Source organism: Rhinolophus sinicus, chromosome 14, assembly GCF_057876585.1.
Source record: "Rhinolophus sinicus isolate RSI-liver-muscle chromosome 14, RSI-T2T, whole genome shotgun sequence".
NCBI classification, from domain to species: Eukaryota; Metazoa; Chordata; class Mammalia; order Chiroptera; family Rhinolophidae; genus Rhinolophus; species Rhinolophus sinicus.
The window spans coordinates 106630925-106649659 of record NC_142514.1 but is presented as its reverse complement, the minus strand read 5'-3'; the positions used below and the strand labels follow the sequence as shown (position 1 = coordinate 106649659).

At 43.9% G+C, this 18735-nt stretch overlaps 1 protein-coding gene across 19 annotated transcripts in view; it reads left to right on the top strand.

Annotated features, from left to right (window-relative positions):
• The window catches only part of NCAM1 (neural cell adhesion molecule 1), a 311612-nt gene that overhangs the window by 257317 nt on the left and 35560 nt on the right, over positions 1-18735 (top strand). For 7 of the 19 annotated variants that reach the window (XM_019753315.3, XM_019753322.3, XM_074335488.2 and 4 more), the window contains exons 8-14: positions 1880-2022; positions 8352-8381; positions 12520-12670; positions 13043-13227; positions 13591-13687; positions 14006-14176; positions 15791-15922. In XM_019753315.3, coding sequence (XP_019608874.1) covers positions 1880-2022; positions 8352-8381; positions 12520-12670; positions 13043-13227; positions 13591-13687; positions 14006-14176; positions 15791-15922 — 909 coding nt within the window. Of the gene's footprint in view, positions 1-1879; positions 2023-8351; positions 8382-12519; positions 12671-13042; positions 13228-13590; positions 13688-14005; positions 14177-15790; positions 15923-17053; positions 17069-18735 lie in introns of all 19 variants that reach the window. The other 12 variants (XM_019753325.3, XM_019753318.3, XM_019753323.3 and 9 more) reach the window with 3 other exon arrangements.

Here is an 18735-nt window from a genome sequence, read left to right as displayed (position 1 = left end):
CTACTGTGATTGCACCTAACTGACATCAGTTTCTTCCTAACAAGGGGGCACATTCTAGCATGCATTGCTCTAGTTGTCAGCCAGATGCCCTTCTTACTAATTGCATCCTTTTTACTATTTGCATCCTATCTACCTTAAAATTTCCATTGCTCCTCTCCCTCGGGGAAGGTCTCCCTAGCTAACCCCTGAGGACCCTTGCGAGTTACAGCAAAGGACAAACAGGTCGGAAGGAAGGTGCACCTGGTCATATCCAACCTCTCAGTTCACAGAAGCAGAGCCCTGCAGCCCTTCTGGAGTTGCAGGAACCCACACTGGGGTGAGAGTAGACAAGGCTGGATCTCAGTGGCAGGGTGCAGAGCTGTGGACATGCTGGAAGAGGAGAGCAGGCATGCTTGGACAGCTGTGCTCACAGGGGCATCTGTGGGGAGAACTGCAATGAAACAATCGGAGACATCAGGCCCCATGGTGGCAGGTGGAGAATAGACCAGAGATCCAAAATCAAGGGCCCACAGCAGAGGTCAATTAAGATGTGCAAGTACCATCTGCACATGAAACCTGGACAGATTCTTCTAGATGAACCGCTCTATCAATGTTTTGTGTTTATTAAAGCAGAATCAAGGGCCCCAGTTTGGAGCATGGATACAATCATTAGTTTATTAGCCTACTTGGGGTTACTGTATAAATTTGAATATAAAGGAAATGCATTTCTTTCAAAAATTATGCATAATTCTGATTTATTTATTTTTTGTCTGTTTATCTAGCCTGGCCTCTTTTCTCTGTTAATGAAATAAGTTACATTCGTGCAGTGTTATCTTTTCTCTATGGAAGATTTAGCAATTTCAGAGTATAATTGTTTTAAATTGGGAAAATTCAATTTTCTCTAATGTTTTAGCATTTAGCTCTGCCTTGAATGCTTGTGTTTTCTTGCATTACCCAAAACATTTGGAAAATGAACTCATCTCAACTCATCTCCTTCCCATTCCCAGCCAACTCCACAACCCCAACCAGTTACTCGCCACATTTCCTTACTTGAGTTAATGCTAACACAACTTTTCTAGTCATGAAGAATCTCAGAGTCATTTGGCTCCTTCTTTTGTTTCTTGCCATCCCTGCTTGACCTCTGCTCACTTGCCACTTCCCATAAAACCTTTCTTTAGCATCTTCTGGAAGCTGTCCTTTCTGTTTCCCCTGAGACGACGTCATTCAGGACTGTGTTACATCACATCTGGGGCACTGCCAGAGCTTCCTAATTGGTTTTCCCACCACAAGGTTTTCTCCATGCTAAATCATCTTGAATTTTTTCTAGACTTACTCTCTTGTAATATAAACGATCATTTCATTCCTCTGATCAAACACTGTCAGTGGCCGTCTACCTACCACCGGATAAAATTCAAGCAAAAGCTTTAACGAGACAATCAAGACTTTCTCTGCCTGGGTCGAGCATTGTCTCCCTCTGCTTTGATACGCAAACACCTGACTCATGACATACGCTCTCTTCCCAATCCTCTCGTCACACATTCTGGCTTCCTTACTTTCTTTATTCAAGCAGTTTTCTATATGACTCCATCTCCATGCCAAAGTCTCACCTACTGAATGTCTTGTGGCCCGGCCCACAAGCTGTGTCCTCATGAAGACTCCCCCTCTGCTCCAGGGCCCCTGTACTCACTGCCCTTAGCGCTCTTAACATACAGGATGTTGTCATGTGTCTGCTTCATGGGAAGCTCCTTGGGGGTTCAGCCCTTTATTTCATACAACACCCAGAAAAGAGCCTTATACTTCGTAAGTAGATAACCTTTGTTGTATGGGTACATGATATCATTTAAACCTGGAAAGCGAAAAAAAAATCAGATGAACTTATAGGAATGTTTTGTCTTTTCAGCAAAACCCAAAATCACTTACGTAGAGAACCAGACTGCCATGGAACTGGAGGAACAAGTCACGCTTACCTGTGAAGCCTCAGGAGACCCTATTCCTTCTATCACCTGGAGAACTGCCACCCGAAACATCAGCAGCGAAGAAAAGGTATAATGTCACCCAAGAGTTTCAGGGCCGTGGAATGCAGACTCGAAGCCTCATGAGTCTGCCCCATGCCCAGTTCTCTTCGGTGAGCCAGAAGATGGGATGTGGCCTCCCTCCTCCAGCCCGCCTGGATGCAGCCTATTCAGCATCCCCTGGCAATGGAAGGGCACAGTTCCCTGCATAAATTTGCAGGGATGCGATATTAGTGGGTATGGTCCAGTTAGACATTCTGGGGAGGAAGGGGCTAGTGATCTTCAAACGCAGGGCTATGGGGCAGTGAGGAACAAGGCCAAACTACGGTCCTGGTGCTCCAGGTGGTTTCACCCTCATCTCAGGAGCACCTACGGAAATGTCTCCCAGAAATCATAGGGATCAGAATGAGCCCTTTTCCTTGTGTTTCGTTTCCTCACGCTATAAATGCACTATATGCACAAAAGCTTGGTTGCCCATGAGTCTGCCTGTATTCTTGGTCACATTTGTATATCATTTTGATTCAAAGGCAAAAATAATTAGCAGTTTCTACATGACGATGATTGCACTGGGCTCTACAACACAGTCTCTGAGAGTATAAGAACAAAGCAGCAACCTTCTCGACAAATTTCAATGACTGGGAAGATTTAACTTTAAAGCATGTGGACATATAGGCCACCGGAAAACTCTCTTTATTATTGACAATATATAAAAATTGAGGTGACCCCACATCATGTAGCACTTTGCTATTGAGTGCGCCAAAAGCAGGAGGAGGAAGAAGCTTGGGTTTAAAGCAACTTAAACCGTCGTATGGCACTTCTCCAATCTCATCTCATATATCCTGTAGTAATGGGCTGCATTTCAGTTGGCCAAAGCTTTGTCACCTATTCAGAAGTAATGGACTTAGCTTTAAAGGATGTTTGTAATGGATTGCTTATTGACCAGATGTCAGAAATGATAGATATTCACTCTTCTGCCTGCCTAAAGGAAATCCCTAGAGAGGGTAAACTCAAAATAAAGCCCCCAAAAAAGATAGTGTGGGATACCAGAGCCAAATTTGGGATCTGCATTTAACGAACTGATTTCTGTCTCACTAATAGAAAACAAAACTAAATCAAAAGGAACAGAAATTACTGTTCCAAAACCCTACTACTTTTGTAAGTCTTACCTCCAGAGTTGAATTCAACTTAACAAAAGCTCAACCAAGGAACTGCTAAGTATTTTTGAAACTCACATACGCTGTTCGATATTGTGAAAACCAACTGGATTAAGAAATGTGGTGTTTACTTGGATACTTTCTTTATCAACGTTGGATTAAGCCCTCAGCTCAGTTTTCAGCTCTCATCGTGTGTGCTACATGGATTGAATGTACATTTCAGGGCTTAAAACACCGGGCTGCTTCTTGACAGACCTTTCTACATCAGGCTTCAGAGTAGATTTGTCCAGAATGACCTAGTGTATGTCTTTGACCTGCAGTGAAGGACAGAAATAATATCTATCCCAGATGAACAATGTTTTTAAATTCTATATCTTTTCTAGGAATAGCTCAACAGCCAAGCTAGACCCCGAAAGGTTATTAAGATTTGTGCCTACCGCAGGTCCTTTAATAGGTTGGCACTTCTGGCTTGTATCTGTGAATTCATTTTTATAGAATGAGAACAAATAACCAGGCACTAAAACAGACTCATATTTACCAAGTATTGAGACCCAAGGTGTCCAGCAGAGACCATATCAAGCCAAGTAGACTCTGTATAATTCAGTTATCAGTGTAGGTCATTTGTCTCAATCAGATAATTATTTAAGCCCAACCTCATAGGTTGTATTGTGGTTTCTTTTACTATGGACTGCCTTCAGGTTTACTTGAAGTAACATTACTGGAACATGAATGAATCGATGTTAGAACAAGCCCTCCAACTCAGCCAGTGATGTGACAACAAATTAACATATCTAAGTGAAACCCTGTATAGAAAAGTTGCCATTTCTATTACTAATTATATAGTTCATCTTATACTATGGATAACTAATAACTAGGAAAACAAAGCTGGCCTCCTCATGGGTGTGTTGGACTCCAGATAATAAATGTCAGTGTTACTTTGGCGGCTGTTCCTCATCTACTCCTCCAACTGAAGTAGCGTGATATATAATTAGATATCAAGATGATTAGAGTCACTTAATTGTAGGAGTGAAGAAAATGATTTTCTTTTTAAAATCAGGACGATATGCTAAGCAGATAAGAATAGACACTTGTATCTAATTGCTAAGGTAAGAAAGACTCCTGAGAATTACATCACATAAGATGCTAGAATCAGAGAAGGTTGGAAGGAAGGCCCCCTTTGAGATTTTCTAGTCTTACCCAGCACCCCTTCCTAGCATATCTGTGGAAAGTCACCCAGCCCCTGCCTGAAAGGTGTCAGTGCCAGTCTTCTGCAGGATAGCTGGCCAAGGCTGATGGTCAGGAAAGTCTGCTTCCTTCCCCTTCCACTTCTCAGTCTTCCTGCCTCCGCCACTCAGTCTTTACATGAGAGCCATTAAAGTAGCTGCTTGATTTTTCTTTAGTCAGTCTGTTCGTCTTCCCTCTAACTCACCCTTTACCTTACTACGTAATTGTCCTATACTAGTTCGTTAGTGCACCATTAACATTTTGTGGTGCCCAGTGTCACTACTGCAGACTTCCAGGGGGTTATTGCTCCCTTGATCTGGACACTGTAATGCAGTTAAATTTGCATTAGCCTTTAGCAGTTTCCTCATCCTGTTGCCTCATATTGAGCTTGCGGTCAACTAAAATGTTCAGGTCTTTTTTATGTGAACGGCATTTAAGCCACATATCCCCTATCCTGTTCTTATACAATTGATTTTTTAACCAATCATGCAGAATTTTATATTTATTTCTGTGAAAAATTGTGTTTTGTTGGTTGCAACCCAGTGTTTCTCACTGGGGTCACTATGACAATTTGGGAAGACTATTCCTTAGCCGGGATTGTCTTGTGCATTGCAAGATATTTAACACCCTCCTCCCCTTCTCCCTAAATGCCAGTAGCCACCTCTAATGCTTGTGATTACCAAAAATTCCACATGTACAGATGCTCCCTGGCTTGAGAACAACCATTTGAGTCCATCTTTCCGATAGTCAAGAGTGGTTTTCATCAGAACTGTCCTTTAGAGGTCTGTGGGTCCAGGGAATTTCAACCCACCCATACCCCACTATTGTGTATATATATATATACAGAGGGTGCCAAAAAAATGTATACACATTTTAAGAAAGGAAAACTGTATTAAAATTGTAATACTCAATATATACCAATAACAAAAGATGAATACAAGTCACATTTGACTTCTGCAATTACAAGAGGAGCTCAAAGTGGTTAACATCAGCGTCCAGACAGTTCTGATTACCGCGAACTACTGCTTGAGAACTGTTGACCAAAGTGTCCACTTGTATACATTTTTTGGCACCCCCCCGTATGTATATATAATGTATTTATTCATAAAGTAATGAGGTCTAACAGTCAATGGTGACCCCCTTCTAAGTTCAAGTCTTAATGGCAGGCAATGCAGTGGTCTTCCCCATGCAACTGTCATCTAGCATTTGTATTAGCTGTTGCTTTCAACCTTATATGAACACATACTTGAAATATCTTTGTCCAAGTCACTGGTAAAAACGTTGACTGGGACAGGGTCAAGTACAGAGCTCTTAGAATGCCACCAGAGCTTCCCTTTGGGCCACTGGCTCAGAAGACAGAATACCTAATGCCGTGGTGTTCTCTCATGATTTTAATGACTTTCATGGAAGGCTCAATGATACCTTTAATCAAGTTAGTTACAATATAAGCTAATTAAAACAACTTGGTCTTTTACTTCATTTAGTTGAATCTGGTATTACCCTTCTTAAGAGAAGAGGGGGAAAAAGGCTTTCAACCATAGATATGTAGTTAGTGACTTTCTAATGATATGCTGATGTTTTTCTTCATTAAAAAAAAAGCAAACACCAGTACAGTGCCTGTCTGTCACACCTTATCTTTGACCGTGTCTCTAGGTTCAGTCCAATTATGCATTGGAGATTAATTATTATCAAGCTGCTAAGCTTTAGCTAGTGGAGTTGGTCGTGCTCAACAACTGATAATAGTTAGACTAAGTTTGGGTCATTAAGATCATTAGAATAGATCATCTGTCTGAAAGTTAATTCATTTATTAGTGGTCACTATTATGTTGACAAAAAAAACAAACATATTTGAACATCCCAGTGGGTCAGTTTGATCAATGTGTATGGAAGCCATTGTGATAACAAATGCAAAAAGTGTGTGCATGCACGTCATTTCATTAGTCTTCCCACCCAGACTCCTTTTACCTATTGCCAGGTATGTAAGTGAGTGGTACTGAATTCCAGGTACCATTTGCATATTGAGTGAGACCTCTGGATGATGATTTGCATCATGTATCCCTGACAGAACAAATGCGTTGTGTGCTTATTTGAACTTGCCTTTGAAATGACTGGTAAAGAAAGGCATGTGAAGCCTTAGTGCTTAAGGAAAAGGAAAGGGGTGAAGAGTTGAGATCAAAAGAGATAAACAGAAAAAAAAAGAAAAGCATTTAATGAACCTTGAATCTTGAGCTGACCGAGTAGCCCACAAATAAGAGAAGCCTTTTGAAATCCTGGATTCTCTGCAAACTGGAGCTTTTTATCACCAGGAAGAATCCCTCACTCAATACAAATGAGGCGTCCACTTTAAACATTGGAGAAGGTACCTTCATTGAGCAATCAGAGTCTGGCTTATCCAGGTGTGGGCAAATGTCTAACAGGGAATACCTTAGAATAAATGGAGGGATGTTTCCCTTTAGTTTATACACATATTCCTGCAGACTTGTAAGATAATAAAACATGTGACTATGAAAAGAACCTGGAGCCAATAATTCTTGAAATAGTACTAACCAAATCTTAATTTATTTTGTGTGTGTATTTGCATATCAGGTTGTCTTAAAGTAGGCCACACAACCTCTATCAAATTATCAGGAGCAACGCATATTCTGTCATTACACCAGGCACAGATGGGGAGGTCAGGCTACTAGAAACATTGTGTTACTAGCAACTAATTTATCCCAAAAGCCACAAAACTACAAGGATTTGAGAGGGACACAAGAAAAATCAGATCTGAAAAACAACCCCATATGATACAGCCCGTAAAAAATGTTTGGTTCATGCAGCCCTGGCATGTGACAGACAAGCTTCTGAGTGATGTGGAATTGGCAACCACATTTGATATGTTGGCCCACTCTTACTTTGGTCTATGCATGTTCTTCTGTTCTCACTTTCTTCTTTATTCCGACATCATGTGATATAATTCAACATTTCCATCATATTTCTCAAGAGCTCCTTGCATTTAGTGGACTCTTACTAAATGTTTGCTAACTCATTTGCATTTCCTGGATTGCATTGCTGTGTCTCTGGCGTCTTTTCTATCCTTTTTCCATCTGAACATCAGGGACAATCAGGCAGTCATGACATCTAATAGAAAGAACAATGCAGGTATGACACTTTTGACTCCGGTATGAAAACAGAAAAACTGTAAGCAGAGTAGATTCCCAAATGCCAGATAAATAAAAAATCTAGATGTGGGTAGGAAAAACCCAACCTTTGTGTCCCTGAGTTGGGTCACTTTTTGTGACTGCCATGCTTGGTAAAGATGGTGCATGCTTGAGCCTGCATGCCATATGGCCATTCCCCTACCTCTAAGAACTGACTGGAGCCCTCACACAGCACTCAGAGTTCAGTATCCTCAAAGCTTCCTGACCCATAGTCTTAAGGATTTCATACTTCTCATTCCTAATGTGCCTCTCTGCTCCTTTTCCGTTCCTTTTTTTAAAAAATAAAAATAAAAACTTGATTTTTAATAGTATGCATGCAAAGAGTTATAAAATGCACGAGCACAAAATGGCATTAGTGTATTTGTGATAAGCTGTCTAATAAAATCCAAAGGAGGAAAATTATAAGTATCTCTACATTATGTGGTTAGAGCTGGTAATGTCACCAAATACTATGAGGAATATTCAAGACATTTTGGGATAGGAGCAGTCCAATATGTCTGCGGGGATACATATATATGTTTACCGAAGCTCAGGAAAGCCTTTACCTTTGAATTATATCATCTCAATGTGCATAAGGCGGTGGGGGGGTGGAGCTGAATATAAGCTAAGTCCTACATTAAATTGGGTAATAAACACATCATTGAAAGTGGGCTTTGGAAAAAGTTCTGAATTAAAAAGAAGCTGCATGTGCACGAATGCAGTGTGATACATCAATTCTCTAAAGCAACATGTTGTAAAATTTTACTGCTTTCTTGTTGTGTTTTATATCTTGTTCTCTCCAGGCTTCGTGGACTCGACCAGAGAAGCAAGAGGTATAGCTTACCTGACCACTAGCCAGTCTTTAGTTTTGAAAGCATTGCAGTTTAACTCACCATTACAGTTTAATAACCAGGCATGCTGAACTAATTAGTACTTTAGTTAGATTAAAGAATAGGTCAATAGTGGTAGACGTTACTTAGCAATAGTGTCATTTTAGGATGAGCAAGCAAGCTGTGTTGGGAGTGGATGAACAACTCCTTATTATTTCCTAAAACTGGACCTTATGCTCTTGCTGGTGCTGGTAAAATCACATCCAGGTAATTATACTTGTAGAAGTAAATCGCCCCAATTCTCAGGCCAGGCGTTTTCCAATGGTGAAATTTTCTGACTCTGACCTGGTTGATGTGGCTTTGATCATAAAGTCACAGAGTTAGTGGTCTAAAAACCGACTCAGCCCTTTCCTTTCCAGCTCAACTCATCTTGTTGCTCACTTATTTTTAAATGATTGGTCTTAATAAATTATCACATCACATTTCACCTCGAAGCAATGCAAATGACATCTCTCGTTGGTTTTCCCAAATTGTTAAACATATCTATGTTACTTTCATAGAGCATTACATTTATTAGATTAGAATGATTTGGCACAAATGGTTTATGTTTTCTAAAAGTTGGTAGCATTTAGCCTTTGAAATTTCTCTGATTACTTGCTTCAGTTTGGGTAACAGGGGACTTATTTTGAAAATTGAAGGTAAATATTAATCTTTAGATTTTAATTTTACACCCCCAAGATCCTACTCACGATGATATCTATCATTTTTTACTTAATTTGTGTCATTAAGTAACAGATAGAGAAATAAAACCAGTATACTTTAGATGAGGTTCAAGGATCTAATCTATAAATGCTTTCTTTAAAAAATAACTGTCTCTTCTCCAGATGGAATTTTGATATAGTAATCTTATAAATGTAGGATATAACATAGACTGTGTATTATAATTAGATAAATCTATCCTCTTAGTCTTTCAGAAATGATAATTATTCAGAACACACAACTCATGTTCAGGTCATGGCTATAAATATTTAATGTTGTTTAATATTTAAAAGTTGACTGCCTGTCCGCAGGCACTGGTATGAGTTTCTGCACATGAACACTCTGCCATCACCAAATTTAGTTCATTATATGCTCTCTTTGCATCAGACCTTCCTCCATGTCATGGGACTATGGTTCAGGGCACTTCCTCACTGAAATACTTCCTTCCTGTGGCACAGGAATCTCTTAGTGCCATCAAAGCCTGGGTGTTTTATTGCCAAAGTCATGGACCCATTGGGACTCGGAAAGGGAGAGAAGGGTTAATTATCAGCCATCCTGAGCAGATACAGATCTTATTCTGCTTGGCCTTGTACATCTTCCCCCTGTCATTCTGATTTAGACCTGGCTAGAGGCGGAGCTGAGATTTATCAGGAGCAGTAAGGAGATGTTAAGAGAATTATTACCATAAGTGGAAGTAATAGGTTTACTCCCAGGAAAGCAGACGCGTCACTCCGTTTTCCAGAAGTGTCCTTATCTTCAGCATCTTACACTGGACATAATTGACTTTCAAATGACTGCCACCCCTGGGGCTCAGAAGTTCCATTCCCTCTTATTTGTCTCATTCAGAGATGAAAACCGTTAAGTCCAGAGGAGCTCAGAAGACGGCTTGGATTATGGCCAGTTTCATTCTGTTAGCTCTGAAAAGCCTTAACACTTTTACCTGGAAGAAAGGGGATGAAAAAGGTTTGATGAGAAGAATAATTATAATTACCCTTCATAGTCTTTTGCAAAACAGGGTCTTCTTGCCATAATGATCTCTTCGTTCTTGCCCAGAGTTCATCTGTTTCCTCCTCCAGAGCCTGAATTATCAACATGACTTTTGGTCTGGATGGCTTATACACAGCACTCCCTGACTTTGTCCCGGTGCCAGAGTAAAACATTTCTGAAACAGATAGTCCAGTCTCAGTGGAGTCTCTGCGTCCCCTCAGAGAGAGAATTGGGCATCTGGCAAATAATCCCATCATTAATCCTGTCATGAGCCGCTGCAAAATTAGAATTCTCTATAGAGAGCCGCCTACTGGTCTGTTGACATCGTTAAATGAGAAAAATTTCCACATAGAGAAATGTAGGAAAGAGACCAGATAGATGGGGGGAGGGGAAGTGTGGCTGTCAATACAACCACTTCCTGAGCTTCTCTTAACCATTTCCTAGATTGTTCTGAGTAAAGACTGCTCATGCCTTGCTTTGTTGTTACGTGTTAATGTCCTACTCTTACCTACATGACTTTCTTGGCATCTCATGCTGCAATATCTCCCTTATGGAGATGTTCTCTTGACTTCCCAAAGATTCTGGTCAGTTTTCTGTGTTTGTGTGTGATGGCCCCAGGACACGTCTGTGTGACAAAGAATCCTAGTTCAGTTGCTGGCTGTCATCACTGCCGGCTGAACCTGTGTTCTCACTGCCATAACCAGAAAGCCGGTGTGGACTTCAAATCTCTGCCTTTGTCCTACTGTCTTTGGGTCAAAGCAGGTAACAAGCCCTTCAGAGATATTTGCAGGAATGGCTTCACGCTCTCAATGCCACTAGTTTAGAGTGACGGGGAAAGATATTGCATGGTGCATGAAAATTGCCACTGAGCTCTACCGGCACAACCCTGTCAGCTCACAAGAACAGGGGCCCAGGATCCAATGTCTTCAACAAACTGGAGACTTTTGAGAGGAGGCTTTCTAGCCAAGTGCTCCACACCTGTCTGTTGCCTTGTCTCATTAATGTGTGGCGTCTCCTGGGGTGCAGCTTCTCAGCCAGTCAGCCTCACAGATGTACAAGTCAAATGGAGCCAAGAGCCACGGGCATTGGACACTCCTCTCAGAGAGAAGTGGCACGTGCAGCAGCAGCTGGGGATAATGTTGCTTGGCTCTTCTGTCTCCTTGCTGGAAGTTGTGTCCTAGCTTCCAGATGTGAAATGTGATATGGCTGAAATGGGTTAGGTCTATCAGTAATGGTACAGGGACTTCTTGTAATAGATCTGCTGAGACTTCTCACAAAGCTGGTGGAGGCTTGCTTTAGAGCTTCCCAAACAGGCTGCTGTTTGGGAAGTAGGACATTGCAGTTCTGAGTTTTGGGCTTCCAAACCAGTATATCAAGAGTCTGAAATCAGGTGTCCTTTCATTCTTTAAAGGCCCAAGCCCTTTATGTGGCAGGTGCCATATGCAGACCACTCACCTGTCCATCCTTGCGGAATACCGTGTGCTGGAGATAGAGTGTGACCCAGCCTTTGAGGAGCAAACTCCTTCAGATTACCAGCTTTCTTGAGGACATGGACTTGAGCCACATGCCCAGACTTTTCCTAGGCTAGCAATCATTGTACTTAGAGTGTAAAGGGGTGGGGGTGGGGGGCACTTTGGAAATATTCTAGTACCCATTGCCTAGGGATCACATGCTTATTTCCTTTCTGACTAGTCACTGTAATTTGAGAGACTCAGAAAGCCAATTATAGGATCAAGGGCTAGAAAATGGTGGTGACTGGTGTCAAGGATGCCAGATCTGCCTGTACCCCTGTGCCTAGAGAGGGGACCAGTTACCCTCATCGCCAGCTCAGCAGCTCCTGAGTTCTTAATTATTGGGCTTTTTTTTTTAAATGAAATTATTTTACTTTAAGCATCCAGGAAAGCAAGACATCTGCATAAATACAAGTTTCCTACATAATTTCTTACATTTTAGCACATTTGGATTTCCCATTATGTGTGCATGCACTGTGAACCGGCAGATGGGCAGACTGCTGGAAGGAAAGGACAGGAGTGCAGGTTTCCAAGAATCTCATGAGGCAAGGCTGTTTCTGCTGGAATATCTGCTGGTCAGGGCTTTTGCTTCCATATTAGACACGCCAAGCAAAGTCATCTTGGGGGACCTTGGTTGTCCTTGCCCAAACCGATCTTGGCACATAGGCTAGGCTGCTTGACATAAATCCCATTTTCTGTTTTGGATACACCCAAGTTTCTATGGTGCTCTCTGCAGCCTCCCCCACTAGTTGGTACCTAAAGCAAGACGTAGACATTGGCAGAGAGAGGAGAGAGGATGTGAGACTGGTCACAGACGAGCGATGGCCTGGTCTCCTAGCTCCCGCCTTGTCCGGGCTCTGACGCTCTCCGTTCCCTCCCGGCAGACTCTGGATGGGCACATGGTGGTGCGCAGCCACGCCCGAGTGTCATCCCTGACCCTGAAGAGCATCCAGTACACAGACGCTGGGGAATACATCTGCACTGCCAGCAACACCATCGGCCAGGACTCCCAGTCCATGTACCTCGAAGTGCAATGTGAGGAATAACTGCGAAAAGGCACAGTGAGGGGAGGGACTGTGCAAGGTCGGGAAAAAGGGGGAAAATAGCAGCTAGGACCTGAGCTGCACCCTGTGAGCTCTGCCCGCCGTCTCTGTGGCAGTTGGCCCTAGGCCATTTCACAGCTGTGTCCCCAGCTTACCCCCCCGTACACCATCCCCAGGTTTCTTACAAGCCACATGCCCTCTGTCTTACCATGCAGCTCACAGGATTGCCGAAATGGCCTGACTTCTACTGTACCCTGGCACTAGCTGTGCTTTGGGGCGACTCGCCTCTCAGTGCCAGAAGACAGGATATGTGGGGCTCCACAATAGTGGCAGCCTTCCTAATAGTCACTTGCGTTCATTGCAGATGCCCCCAAGTTGCAGGGCCCTGTGGCTGTGTACACTTGGGAGGGGAACCAGGTAAACATCACCTGTGAGGTGTTTGCCTACCCCAGTGCCACAATCTCGTGGTTCCGAGATGGTCAGCTATTGCCAAGCTCCAACTACAGCAATATCAAGATCTACAACACCCCCTCCGCCAGCTACCTGGAGGTGAGTGGGGCGGGAGGGCAAAGGGCAGGGTGGAAAAGGCACAGTTTGGCTATGGGTAGGTTCCTGTATGCAGCTAAAATGTCTCTTGCTTCTCTGGCATGTCCTGAGCCAAGAGCCATTGGCTAGAGAAGCAACTGAGCCTCAGGCCAGCCCCTTTCTCTCCGTAGGCGAGATCAGGGCCTGGGACACAGAGTGTACCTCTCCCATGAGCCCCCGTCTGTTCTCTCTGGTGTAAGGCTGGACTAGAGCTAATGATTCCTGCTTTACTGGTTCTATTCTTTACTAATTTAATCTAATAAATAAGGATCTGAGGCTGCAACCATCCCATGAGACATGTAACCTAAGAGCTTCTCTTTTCTAAAGGTGACCCCAGACTCTGAAAATGATTTTGGAAACTACAACTGCACTGCAGTGAACCGCATTGGACAGGAGTCTTTGGAATTCATTCTCGTCCAAGCAGGTGAGTGCCTCTTATGGCTGCACCACACTTAAAACCCTTGCCGGCCCATTTTGTGTCCTTTGGCGATGTCAGGAGAGTGGGAAGAAGAGGGTCAGGCTCGGCAAAGCCAGGTGGTCAGGAAGCAGAGGGATAGAGGCTTGAGCATCTGGGCACAGGGCATGTTCGGAGAGAATCGTATGGTGAGGTGGGCTGGGAGGACATGATACAGGCAACAGGATTCCGAGAGTGAACAGGAGTAAGAGATGTGCTTCGTGATTGTGAGTTGTGACCTGGACCAAATCGGGCTCACCTGCATCTCCATATGTGCCCTCCCCACAGACACCCCATCTTCACCATCCATCGACCAGGTGGAGCCATACTCTAGCACAGCACAGGTGCAGTTTGATGAGCCAGAGGCCACAGGCGGAGTGCCCATCCTCAAATACAAGGCTGAGTGGAGAGCAATGGGCGAGGAAGTGTGGCACTTCAAGTGGTATGATGCCAAGGAAGGTGAGTGGGGAACGAAGTGTTGGGCACGCACTCACCCTCTGCGCTTACCAGATCCGGCACCCTGACTGCCCATTTGGGTGAGGTGGCCCACTGCTCTCACCTACTGGGGGAGGCCAGATGTCATCACCTGCCATCCTGTTCACGTTTCTGTGCTGCAGCACCATCACCGTCCCCCCAGAATTAGGGTACAGTCACATCTCATGCAGAGTTGTGGGCCCCCTGCCCCCCGGTCCTTCAGAACTTGGTTTCCATGCCCCCGCCAGGACGGATGAGGCCCCCTCCACCAAGCTGCAAGCAGAAGGCCTGCTTAGGTGCTGCGCATAAGCAGATGAGTGCAGTTCACTCCACTCTGCATGTGTGGGTCACGTGTGCTGCAGATTCCCTGCCATCACCCAGCCAGTCCTGCTTGGGTGTATTCAGGGACTGTCATATAATCGTGGTATTAACCAAATAAGCAGAACCAGCGAGACAAATCTGTTCTTAAATCAACCCCACGATACAGTTCCAACTCAAGATTTTTAAAATGACCCTTGGCAGACTGCAATTTGAAAATTCTGAGACCAGACCATCTTTTCCTAAGGATTGAGTATATTTACGTCTAACTCTTCCTTTGGGGTGAATTGGGATAACTCAGTGAAGTATGTTTTGTTTCTGTAGAAAATTTTAATCCTGGCAGGTAGTTGGTTATGAGAGTAGAGTTAGGACATGGTGTCATAGCTATTCAGAGGCATCTTCCAACCCAGTTTTACTGAGAATTCATTCCACCAGAAGCTTCCATCACTCTTCCAGCTTTGGGGAAGTGTGAGGGGGTTCTGGAAGGATTTTCTGTGTAATCAGGACTAGAACTACAAAAAAACAATCCCTTTACATCCTAACTTTCCTCTGAAACCTCACACCAACTTTGTGGAGTTGATTCCATATCACAATATGTCCCACAGGCTTCTTTTTGTAACATCACTTCTAGCTATTTTTTTTACTGTGGTAAAATGTGATACAACATAAAATGTACTATTTTAATGATTTTAAGTGTACAGTTCAGTGGCATTAAGTACGGTTACATTGTTGTGCAACCATCACCACTATGCATCCCAAACTCAGTTACCCATTAAACAATAACTCCCCATTCCCCCTGCCTAACTCTTGGCAACCATTTTCTGTCTCTATGTAGCTGACTATTCTAGGTACTTCATATAAGTGGAATAATACTGAATTTATCCTTTTGTGTCTGGTTTATCTCACTTAGCATGATGTCCTTAAGTTTCATCTATTTTGTAGCATGTGTCAGAATTTCATTCCTTTTTAAAGCTGAATAATAGTCCATTGCATGTGTATACCACATGTTTATCCATTCATGTGCCCATCAACACATGGGTTGTGTCCACCTGTTGGCTATTGTGAACAGTGCTGCTGTAAACATGGGTGTACGAATGAATATCTGTTCCAGTCCCTGCTTTCAGTTCTTTTGTGTATATGTCCAGAAGTGGAACTGCTGGATCAGATGATAATTCTATGTTTAAGTTTTTCAGAACTTGCCATACTGTTTTCCATAGCGGCTGCACCATTTTACCAATAGGCTTTTCATCCTTTGTTATCCTTCCCATATTCTCACAACAGCCAGCATGGAGGGCATCGTCACCATCATGGGGCTGAAGCCTGAGACGACGTACGCGGTACGACTGGCAGCCCTCAATGGCAAGGGTCTGGGCGAGATCAGCGCAGCCTCTGAGTTCAAGACGCAGCCAGTCCGTAAGTAAAGCCAGCCGCCCTGCCTCTTCTACCCGCCCACTCTCTTTTCGTGGGGTCAATGGGGGACCCTGAGCTGGTCCAGACCATTGTTCAGATGACAGCTTTTTGTCTTTCAGATCCCTCTGCTCCAGGTGGTCCCACCTCCTAGTTCTCTGGCCTTCAGTGATGGCTGATACCCAGTCCATTTATACTCTTTCTTAAAGGGCTTGGTGGCTCTGTCATAGTAGCTGATCCAGCTGATTAGAATAACAGCCAGGGAGGAAAACCACCGGCACATTATTAAAGGGAATGGGAAGAAACACAGCAAGGTGTTGTGGAGGGAATTGGGAGATTGGCTTTTTGGCACAGGTCACAAAGTCCCTAAGCAGCTTGTTACTTGAAGGAAGAGGGTAACGGCAGTGACAGTTCACATAATTAGTTGTGGGACCTTTGATGCAGCAGAGATATTAAGTTATAGAAAAGCGGAGACTGCTGTAGGATGTCGGAGCAGAAGCAACGTCCCAACAATGCAAAAGGCCTTGGACTTGTCTGCCCCTCCTCCCTCCCACACCAGGAGCACACCCCAGGGTCTCCCTCCCTCACAGCCTCTTGGAAGAGCCACTTCTTCCTGATGCCATTCAGGGATGCATTTCTGTGTTCCTCCGTCATTCCCTCTGCCCTTAAACTATGCCTGCCTTCCTTTCCCCTCCCGTCCCACAAATAGCCAGGCTCTGGCGAACCCTCCTCTAGTGAGATCCCTCCACAGAACTGAATCAGTGCCCTGGACGGCTCATGAGTCCATCCAGCTGAAGAAGATACTGTAGAACCAGACTCCTTGAGCGGTCCCAGAGCTCCCTGGGCCCTCTCTAATTCCTGGAGTTAAAAGGCACATGGGGGGATTCCTTTGCTTCCTTCTCTTTGAAGCCAGGGGCCTGCAAAGTGATCCCCTTACCTCTTCCCAGAAGTAGAAAGCCTGTCTTATCTTCCTTCTACAGGAATTGCTTCTTTCTGGATTTGAAGTAATTTGATAATTTGAGTTTCCAGCACCATGCGTTCTGCCGACCCTATTCATTTCTTTTACGTCTTATTTTTTTTCTTGGGTCTGTCGCTTGTCTTTTCTTTTCGTCTGTGTTCCATCCATGGGAAATGCAGATAGCCCTCTTCCACGTAAGTGCCTCTTCATACTTCGTTACCTGTTTCTATAGCGTTAACATCTGCTAGTCCTAGTTCTTAATTTAGTTCCAGTCCTTTTTGTCCCCTAGAGGCTGAAGTAGATGACTGTCTGGGCCCTAACCACACTGACCTTAGTTTAGTCTTGTTCATGTCCGTAGGTTACTCCGAGAGGCTAACACTCGTCCTGTTTTAGAGCATGCAACTTTTATGTCTTTGAAATTCTGTTTATTTATTAATTTCTGTGTGTGACAGTTACCCTGTAACAATGATGCTTGCTGAGCCAAGTGCAGTGGGGTCTGCAGATGGTCTCTAATAACATACTATAGCACCACCTCACATTTAGCCAGAATGCCAGAAAAGTGACCACATCCTCACCAGGCCCCTATTCAAAATCCCTTCATGGGAAGAAAACCTGAAAGGATTTTCATATTTGCCTTTGGGAGATAAAAGAATTGAGCTCATTGTGCCTTCCCTTTAGTCTCTCAGAGTGGTAGCCGGAGGGCACTGGGAGGACTGGAGGAGAAGGCAGCAGCTGCGATTGTAAAGAGTAACACAAAGTTTCTAAGCTATGGGGACATCCTGCAGGCAGGATCCTGTCAACTCTGTTCTTTAGCACGAGGTACTTCCAATGTGCATTTCCATGTTTTGGAAAACTAACCAGCTACTTAGTAACTCTACTGCCAAGCATGTAGAGAGGGGTGATTCTCCACGGAGGGACCACCCCCCCAATCATATAAGCTGTAACTAGCAGACATAGGGAATAAGGGGAACAGGAAGCCGGCCTGCTATTCCAGGAGCAGAACTGTCCTGATACCCCCAAGCCCGCACAGATACCCCCAAGCTTCACTTCCGCTAAGGCTTGGCTCCTTCCTCCTGTACTGAGGTCAGCGTGGTAGAGGGAAGTATTACCCAGAGAGACTTGGAAGAAAAGGTATTCAGAAAGCTGCACACTCTTTTCATAAAAAGCTCCTAGCTCCTGAAAGGCACTCGGGGAAGCTTATCTTTTACAAATGTATTCAGAAATATTGCAGCTACAGCAGAAACTAAGTAGCTCGGTGTAGGCGTTTTGAGATTTTGAGCAAGTCCTAAATTCACTATCTCAGCAGAGTTGGTTCCTGAATGAACCAGTTCAGGAAGAAATCAAAATGGGGGTGGGGGGTGGAGTTGTCAGGTAGGTCTGACAGCCATCTGCTCCTGGGCTGGCAGCGCTTCCGTGAGTGAATGCAGAAGGAACAGCTCTGGGTGTGAGAACGCCTTCCTCCTAGATCCTGAAGCTTGGTCTTTAGCTTGAGTCTTGTTTCCACTCTTCTAGAGGTTATCCGTACATGAATGCTGGCTTAGTTACGGTACGGAGAGAAAGGCTGTGGTGAAGCTTCCTTTGAGGTTCTAACCAGTAACGGGGGTTTGAGAACTGAATCAGAATAACTGGGTCTTGGACTTCAAAGATTGTAAGTGCTTTTCACTTCCTGGCAGCTCGGCCTTTGTACGGGTGAGAATTTCTATAGCAGTTGCTGTTTTAAAAGTCAATGTTTAATTTTTTAAAAAGAGAGGCCTCTAGGCCTTGTTTGTGGTCTGGTAGTATGAAAATGGGTAATTAACCAAGATTCCAAGAAGCCCTTTGGAAAATGGTAGGATCACCTCTCCATGCCGAGTAGATCATG